Raw genomic sequence first — 9,154 nt, forward strand, 5'->3', positions numbered from 1 at the left:
TTAACATTTGCTGTAAATGGCATCATATAACATGTGGTCTTTTGTAACCTGACTTTTTTTACTTAGTATAATATTTTCCAGATTTATCCATATTGTAGCATGTATCATTGCTTCCTTTCTTTTTATGGTCTAATAATATTCCATTGTATTGATATACCACATTTTGGTTATCCATTCACAAGTTGATGGACATTTGGGTTGTTTCCACCTCTTGGCTGTTATCAATAATGCTGCTATAAACATTTGTGTTCAAATTTCTATGTGGGCATATGTTTTCATTTCCTTTGAGTATATACCTATGATTGGAAGTACTGGGTCATATGGTAACTACATTTAACCTTTCGATGAACTGCCAATTTTCCAAAGTGGCTGCACCGTTTTACATTCGCACTGGAAGTGAGTGTGCCAGTCTCTGCACATCCTTGCCAACTCCCGTAATTATCCGACTTTTAAATTCTAGCCATCCTAGTAGGTATGAAGTGGTTTCTCATTGTGGTTTTGATTTGCATTTCCCTGACTCCTAAACTCCTAAAGGTTTTGATCACTGGCCTCAGCCAAAGGCAATGGGAGAAAAATCCAAATTATATTTACTGGAAGTTTCTTCCAGCTTCTGAGTCTAGGCCCTCTGTACCTCCTGCCGTTAGTGGCTTGCAGTAGAGCATTTGATTCGGGAGGTTGGGGTAAGGCTGGATGAGTCTTTGAGAACACCTTTTTGCCTACACTGTACCTGTCCTAAGACATCTGCCAGTCCTCACTGGTACCCAGACAGTTTTGAGGGAGAAGGCTTTATTAATCTATGGTGATGTCTGTTGGCCAGTTTAAATGAAAGGCACATTTGGACCCCAGCACCGCTCGGGTGGGTTAGAGCCAGCCTTTCCTGTTGTTGGAGCCCTTTAACCTCCTGGTGCCCTGTCCTTTGGCTTGGGGACATATGCACTTCTCCTTAAGACCTACCTCCTGACCCCCCTCTAAATGTGTCTCATTCCTTCTCTCTCGTCTCTAGTTTCCTTCCTTTCCCCTCCCTGAATATAGCAATTAACTAGCTGGGAAAATCCCTTTCCCTCCTCATGCCCAGTCTCTCCTCTTCCACGTGGATGTGATAGTAACCTGGTTGCCTCTCAGGGTTAGCATGAGGATGGTATGAAATGATGGGTGTGAACGCGCCCTAAGAGGGCCTCGCCCAGAGCACACTGACACTCAGCAGAAAGCAGTCTCGTGGCCAGCCCTCCACTCCGGAGTTGCTAGCCCTTCGGATGGAAAAGGCTGCGCGGCTAAGTGGCCTTTTCTTACCGGCCAGTCACATGGGCTTGTTCCTCCCCTGGGGCCTCAGTGCACAAGAGCACCCAGAGGCAGCATATGGGCGACCATCACACACACACATCTGTCTTCATTTAGGCAGTTGGTGGCTGAATGCTCTTTGGAGAACCAGGAGGTCAGGAGGGCTACGACCAGCACATCAAGCCTCCCCTTTGGCAGGATGATGATGACTTCTGCCATTGCCCAAAGTCGGAAAATAAACCCTGCTGGCAGTGACCATAAGAACCCTCATTCCTTTCCAGCCTGACTCCAGGCTGAGCCCACAGGGCAGTGTACTTTCAGAACACGGAGCGGTCAGGACATTCATGTGGAAGCAGCTGATGGAAGGTCCTAGGTCCTTGACGGGGCAGCAGGCAGGGAGGCAAGGAGGCACTTGGGTGTCAGGTGCAGGAGATGCTCAATCACATGTGTGGGGAAAAGCAGCCACCAGGATTATTGAAAACGGTGAGAGAAGTGGGTTTAGGGGGAAGGAGGGGCAATAGATAAACTCCCTCTGCCAAGGTGCTTTTGGCCGAGTTCCAAAGGTCAGTTTGCATAAACTGCTTGTCCTGTGCTAACCTGCTTTTGGTCGAAGCCCCCTACCAGTCAGGGGATGTTTAGTGTCCCCCGGAAAGTGGGCAGCATCCCCTGACTGACAGTTTCCAGGTAGCACTGGATTGCATCTATCTGTTCCACCCCAGCCCCTGTGTCTGAGAGCTCCCTCACCAGGAAGCTGCCCAAGCCAGCAGGGTTAGTCAACTGTCCTTGAGCCCCATGTTAGTTTTCTGGGCTTCAGTGGTATTTTTGGAGTTCACTGTCTTTAATCTGTGTAATTGAGTGAAAATGGCTCATCTTTCGGTTGAGTTAAAATCTACAGCAGGCTCCATGGCTACCCATCCCCCTGGGGCTTGCTTCCTGAGCTCTTCCTTCTGAAAAAGCTGTGGCAATGACAGCAGAGTGTACCTGTCAGCCAGCCCTGGTCCTGTCCCTAGGTGATAATGAATCCTCATTGTTGGAGCTGGCCTCCCTCCCATTGCGAGTGTGATGTTGCAATCACTTGGAGTTTTGACTTTTGTTCCCTGGGGACTCTTTGCAAAGAGACAAAGACTAGCAATAAAAGAAAACCAGAGTGGAAATTTCAAGAAACCCACTTCTCAGTCAATTTCCTAATTTCTCATTAACCAAGTGGCCCAATAGAAAGCGGTTATTAGAACATTTTTATCTGATCCTCACATTCTCAGGCTCCCTAGATGGGCAGCTTTCAGAAATCAACCCAACCCACTCCCTGCTCTGGGGTATGTGTGTGTGTGTGTGTGTGTGTGTGTGTGTGTGTGTGTGTGTGTGTGTGTGTGTGTGTGTGTGTATTCAAATCTTTTATTACCAATCAGAGCCTTGCTGCTCTATTTTCCAAAGCCAAAACCCATTTGGTTTGGTGTTTCCGTTTCCAGGATCTGAAACCACTCTATGCTAACCGGTGCCACTATGTGCCCAAGACATCCCAGAAGGAAGCTGAGGAGGTAAGAGCCAGAAGGAGGCTGCACGTCTTACCTTTGGGGAAAGTCTCCTGTTCTGCCTGGAACCCCCTTTCTTTTACTCTTTTTCCCAGGCCTACAGCTTGCTACAAGGTATCTTTAGTTGATTTGTTCAGTGGGTCAGAGCACAGTGCTAATGGGGCCATGGTCATAGGTTAGAGCCTCATGAGGCCTAATCAGATTTACTTTGTTCTGTGGCCACAGGCTGCCCCTCTGACCCCAGCAGGCAGCCTCTCAGTGTGTGGCTTTGATCCCGAGAGGGACAGATGAAGAGTACAGAGGCCACAGGGTAGGTCCCTCCCCCATGTCCGTGGATGATGGTTCAGCTGCCTGGACTTGATGTCCAGCTGGAAGAAAAGTGGGAGCCCCACCAAGGCAGCAGGCCTGGACTGGGGAGGCAGAATCTGAGTCCCACATACGGGAGGGGTCAGGAAGCCAAATGAGGGTCACTGAGAAGCCTTGTCCACTCTGAGGCTCTGGGGAGACCTGGGCTGGCGGCCTGGCCCCTGTCACGACATGCCCGGAGGCCAGTCTGTTGCTGCTTGAGTGGACACGTGAGGGTGTGTCTCTCCTGCCCCGCATGGCTCTCCTTGGGTTCCTTGTTGCCTCACAAAGAAGCAGAGGCAGTGGGCGGTGAGGTGAAGCTCGGCTCCAGGTCATTTTTGGAGAACTTTCATTTCAGCTCACATTCACCTCTCTCCAATCCAGAGAGCCCTTTAATATAAAACTCTACCATGTGCTTCTAGCAACCTCGACCATTTGGTTCTCTATTAACTTCAAATTGAAAGTCAATGCCCCCCCCACCGCCCCTGAGAATAGTTAGAAAAATGGTAAACTTGTGACTGTTAGAAAAAGGTGGCAAGTGGATATAAAATGGTGACTGCATTGCCTAACTTCAGGGGAAGCTGTTTTCCTTAACATACAGTGTGAACAGTGCCATCCACTTGCCCCACTTTCCTTCCCCAATCACCAGTTTACCATTTTTCTAACTATTCTCGGGTTAGAAAGGAGTAGAAAGATGTACATGCCAACAGCTTATCAGAAAGGCATGAGCTTTTGGATGAAGGACCCAATATAGAAAAAAGTGCGCGTTTACCACCAATATTCTCTATAACACAGTGAAACAAATTTACAAGCATTTCATTGCATCCATATGGGGCGAGGGAGAGCCTGGAAGATTTCTCACAAATAAGAGATGATAAATGGAAGTTAATTTTTACATTTTTTTTGCAAACACGAGATGTGTAAAATGTCATTGCTATTCTCTGGATTTCATCGTGTTCTCATTCTTGTGCTAACTTGGTGACTGTAAAAATGTTAATAATGACTTCCATAGGTTCACTTGTAACCCTGGTCCCCCTAACCCTATTTTTCCTATATAAGGTCATAAGTTCCTCAACCAAAAATTCTCCTTCTGCGAGGGTTATGAGGAACCTTACCCAGGCAGCTCGAGAGGTACTACTGTACTTCAAAGTGCATGTGATGGCCCATCTGTCTTCCTTCCCACCTGGTCCCCTTTCCCCCATACCCTGAATTCCCACCCCTTGTATCCTCACTTCCTACCATCCATTTGTTCTTCTGTCCGTCCTTCCATCCGTCCTTCCTCCTCTCTATCTCCACCCTTCAGGGATGGGGCCCTGAGGGCTGTGGCTGTGGCTGCACGTGAGCCCCGCTCCACCGTGACTTGCCTCACACACGAGTTCAGCCAGCCACCTGCCCAGCCCCATCCTGCCCGTGCATTGATGTATTCATTTCACAGCCATCCTTACCGTCTCCATCAGTCACTAACTCACAGCGCCAATCCCAGAGGGTCCCGCCTCCCATCCAGTGCCAGCTCACCTACTCACTGTGGTGTGTCCCCAGGTGAACTGCCCTCACCTCAGCCGTGGATTCTGCACACCTCGCATCCGGGGCAACACCTGCTTCTGCTGTGACCTCTACAACTGCGGCAAGTGAGTGCCAAGCCCCTGATGGTTTGACCACAGTGGGCACGAGCAGGGCTAGGGTGGGGGAAGGGCGCACGGTAGGGATCAGAGAAGTAGAAGACATTGGTCTTCAAAGGATTTCAGCTGACATGCATTACCTGCCTTCTCTGTGCCAGGCATTATGCTAGGTGCTGTCAAGTATCTGATCTCATTTAATTCTTACCTATGATGTATGTAGAATTATTATCCCCATTTTACAGATGATAAGACTGAGGCTCAGAGGAAACAGACAGCTAGTTCAAGGTGACACAGAGTTCGAAAATGGTAGAGGTAGGGTTCACACGCAGTTCTGTCTAAGTCCAAGTTCAACAACATTCAACAAATAGCCTGACTCTGTTCCAGACGCTAGAGATTCAGCAGCAAACAAAACAAAATTCCTTGCCCTCACAGAACTTAGATTTTGGTGCTAGTTCTGCTACAACTACTCTGGCGCTCTGCCCTTCAATTGTTAAAACATCATTTATTCTCTTTCAAGACATATTTAGGTGCCAGGAATACAGAGAGTCTTGTGGAGAAACTCGCAGACTAGCAGGGATGACCGACCTGTGAGCCATTGATTGCAGTCTAGTGTGAGAAGTGCGGTGCGGATCTGGGGATGTACTGGAGACCCTCTCTATGCAAATGACTGGAAGTCAGAGTCACTGGGGGCAAAGGGGGGCGTGTCAAGGAGGAGGGTATGTGGGAGCTGAGATTTAAAGGATAAGGAGGGAGTTAGGAAACAAACCCAAGTGGGGTGGAGGTGAGGAGGGTCTTCCCAGAAGTTGTGGGGGAGGTGAGGGCAGAGCGCTGGTCACAGATCAGATCATGGAGGGCTCACTGGCCATAGGAATGCCTCTGGACTTGACCCTGTGAGCAACTGGGAGCCATTGAAGGGTATAGCGTGCAAGATGGATTTGAGTGGTTAGAGATTGGAGGCTACTAGGGGGCCACTGCAAGAGTCCAGGCCAAAGGGAACGGAGTCTAGATTAAGTTGGTTTGGGGATGGTGGAAAGCAAGGAGTACTTTTAAGAGCAATTTAGAAGGTGGAATAGACAGGAATGCGTGAGCAGGTGATGCAGAACATAAGTAAATGGCCCTGTACGTGGGGTGTGTCAGCCAGTGCCTGCCATGCACGTATTTTCTTTCAGCTATCAGTGCAGGGGTGCTGAGGAGGGGGACGGTGGAAGGGAGGGAGGAGTTGGCAGAAGGGGCCCGGATGGAGCTAGGTCCAAAGAGGTCAGCTGGATGCACCCCTCCTCACTCACACTCCCTACTCATGGTTTTGGGGGGCCAGTGTCTCTGGTTTGAGGATTAAAGACCTGACAGACCAGAGGCAGTGGAGCGGTGGGAGGAGAAGGGGGACTCTCGCCAGCCCTTTTACTTTCTTTGCTAGCACCGGTCTCATTTCGGTCTCATTTTGTTAAAAGGTTTGGCGGTGGAGGAAGAGAAACTTAAAGACTCAAATGAGGTTTGGGGATTATCTGGGAGATTCAATTATTCATGTTGTAATAATAACTAACACTTGTAAAGGACTTCCCTCCTTAGCGGTGATGGAGAGCTGGCTATAATTGTACTTCCTGAGCCCATCCTTCCGAAAATGATCAAAGGAATGTAAAATAGGTCCTAGGGGAATTGGGGTTAGTTTGCTGTCTTTCCTCTTGCCTCCCCTTGTCCATCCCCCTCCCCCTGCTCAGTCCTCCCCTCTGTTTTTACCCCCTCCCTCCTTTTGACACCCTGTCCTCTGGCCAGCTCTCCTCTCTCCTCTCCTTTCCCTTTCCGTTCTGAGATCCCAGGAGGAGAGAGGAGGCCCGCTGAGAGGGCTGAGAAGTGATTCCTTATGGGCACACCTTTCTCTCCACAATTAGGTGTGTTTCTGAAAAAGGTCTGAATAAACTAAATCCTACCTTAAATTCCATTTAGCTGAGCCCTTAGGTGAATTTTTTTTAAGTGGAGACTCAAGCCCAATTTATCTTCCTGTCAATCTGAACTTCATAATAACTGACTTTCTTATAGCAAGTCGTGCCAGGATCGTCTTCAAGGCCCTAAAGGAATTTTATGAGGAGCTCTGCTAAACTTTGGGCTCCCTAAAGGCAGCGAACACAACTTCATCTTATCTTTATCCTCAGGCCCCGGCACAGGACCAGGCTTGAATGAAAAACCTGATGACAAGGGAGTGACATGTGTTAAAAAGGATCAAAAAGGAACACCCTTTTCCCCAGGAAAATAAACTATTGGACCAGACAACTAAGAGGGTTCATGGGGACACTGCCCCTAATGACCTTTGAGCTGGAAACGCTGTTCACCTACCTGATGCCTGGGGACCAGCCTCAGGCGGCGATCGAGGCCTTGCCCAGGTCTGTAGCGTTGAGATTCCAAGGGCAAAGCCACTAGAAAAGCACTTACTGAGCTTTTCATCAGGAAACAGTCCCATGCGGTCAGAAAGCAAGGTGCGAGACTTAAGAGGTGATGATCCTACAATAGAAGGAAAAGATTTTCTTTGACCCGAGACTTTTTCCAGCCAGCTCGAAGGAGACCTAATCTCCAGGCCTAAATATAGCTAGCTGCAAGCATTCTGAGGCTCGGAGACTTTAATTTTGCCAAATGCGTATTTTTTTTTCCTCACACGAAGCCTATTTTTAATCAATTACCAGCTCCTCTAGTCCATTTCCTGGAAAGGAGGCCAAGAAAAAAACAAGTGGGAACAAAAACATCAGGCAGTCATTTGTCCAGCAATACGGAAACAGAGTTTCTGCTGTCCCCTCGAAGCCACAGACCTTCTTTGACGTCAGGGGCAGCGAGGTTTTAATACCAAACATAGACGATTCCATTTCACCCTGTGCAGGAAGGTGGTTTCCCTAGGACGCAGCTCTGCAGCAGCTGCCTTTCAGCCTTCACTCAGCTTTGGAGAGGTCAAGTCAATATCACTGGTTTTCCGTGTGTAACCTAAAGGACGCGAAAGGAAATGGGCGTGGTTTGTGAACTGCCGCAGCTGACGATGAATAAAATGAAAGATGATAGCTCACTTTCATCCATTCCTCCCTTTGCCAAACTTTTACTGAGCTCCTACTGTGTGCCAGGGACTGTTCTAGAAGGATAGATATCCTTAAAATAACATTTTGCCCTTAAGGAACTCAATTTACCAGGGGGATTATGGGGAGGGGGGTTTAGACTGATACACAGAATACACGCAGTGAGAGAAAGATGCACAGAGGCTGCCCATAGCCGCTGCCTGTCCACCAACAGTTGGTGAATAGTTCCAGACCCTTATCGAAGAGCAGAAGGATGCCCTTTGGCTTTATCCAAGATCTGTTGCCTCCTACTCTGTTGAATGGGGACTGAAACACAGAGAGGTTATCTGTTTCTACAGTCACACCCAGCAAGTTGGGAGCAAGGGGGTAAAAGCCCGCACTGGGTAATCAATCTTACGATCAATGCAATGATCCGTCTTTGAACTCAGTTACTCATTCACCAAGTATCTATTGATGACCCATAACATTTCTACCACCCAGCTAGGAGGCAGTGAGGGAGACACAAAAGAAGTGTAAGAGATGACCTTGCCCTCCAGAGGTTAGAATTTAGACGGAGCCATCGTGTCCACCTTGGCCTTGGTTGTAGTTTTAGCACCCAGCACGGTACTCAGCACTGGGTAGGCTCTCGGTAAATATCAGATGAAATGAATAGCTGAATTATTGACATATGCAACGTGCCAAACTGAGAAGAACAGACTGAGGCTGTGGGAGTCCAGGTACAAAGCTAATGAATAGGTGCTGGAGTCCTTGAAGAATGAGAAGTGTGTGTTGAAGCTTTGCGCAGCGGGAGAGATCAGGACAGGCAGAGAACAGAGGGCAGTACCTCCCACTCAGGGGGAGAAATCTGAGCAAAGGTCTGGAATAAGTACCCAGCATGGCCAGTTTGGTGCTTCTGAGGATTCCAGCCTGGCTGGAATGTGGATTCCATTTTGGAGTTGGATTATGGCAGACTGAGGAATTGGGATACTTTTTCCTGAAGGTAATGGGGAGCCAGGGAAGGCTTTTTTTTTTTTTTTTTCAGGGAAGGCTTTTGATTAAATGAATGACTTAGTTTTACAAATGTGTTAGGAAGCCGAACCAGGCAGTGATGGGGTCCGGCAGGAGGACGCTGCAGTCACGGAGGCTTGAGGGTGGGAGAAGTGAGAATCCAAACGATGGAATATCAGGCAAAGCTCTGCCCAGAGACTGAACCAAATGGAATCGTGAATCTCAAACAGAAACAAACCACATTAATTAGCTAAACCCTGAATCAGATCTAGTATTAATGTTCTTTTGCTTCACGGTTCAGTTTAAAAATCATTTTAGTAGCTGCTGAACCCACTCAATCTGAAAC

At 48.2% G+C, this 9,154-nt stretch overlaps 1 protein-coding gene across 3 annotated transcripts in view; it reads left to right on the forward strand.

Annotated features, from left to right (window-relative positions):
- Nucleotides 1-9,154, forward strand: part of TMEM255A (transmembrane protein 255A) — a 47,930-nt gene that overhangs the window by 20,954 nt on the left and 17,822 nt on the right. Inside the window, exons 5-7 of one of the 3 annotated variants that reach the window (XM_024738124.1) lie at nucleotides 2,745-2,813; nucleotides 4,212-4,283; nucleotides 4,692-4,780. In XM_024738124.1, coding sequence (XP_024593892.1) covers nucleotides 2,745-2,813; nucleotides 4,212-4,283; nucleotides 4,692-4,780 — 230 coding nt within the window. The remainder of the gene's footprint in view (nucleotides 1-2,744; nucleotides 2,814-4,211; nucleotides 4,284-4,691; nucleotides 4,781-9,154) is intronic. The other 2 variants (XM_024738125.1, XM_024738123.1) reach the window with 2 other exon arrangements.

The sequence above is a fragment of the Neophocaena asiaeorientalis genome, unplaced genomic scaffold (genome assembly GCF_003031525.2).
Source record: "Neophocaena asiaeorientalis asiaeorientalis breed wild unplaced genomic scaffold, Neophocaena_asiaeorientalis_V1.1 scaffold34, whole genome shotgun sequence".
Taxonomy (NCBI): Eukaryota; Metazoa; Chordata; class Mammalia; order Artiodactyla; family Phocoenidae; genus Neophocaena; species Neophocaena asiaeorientalis.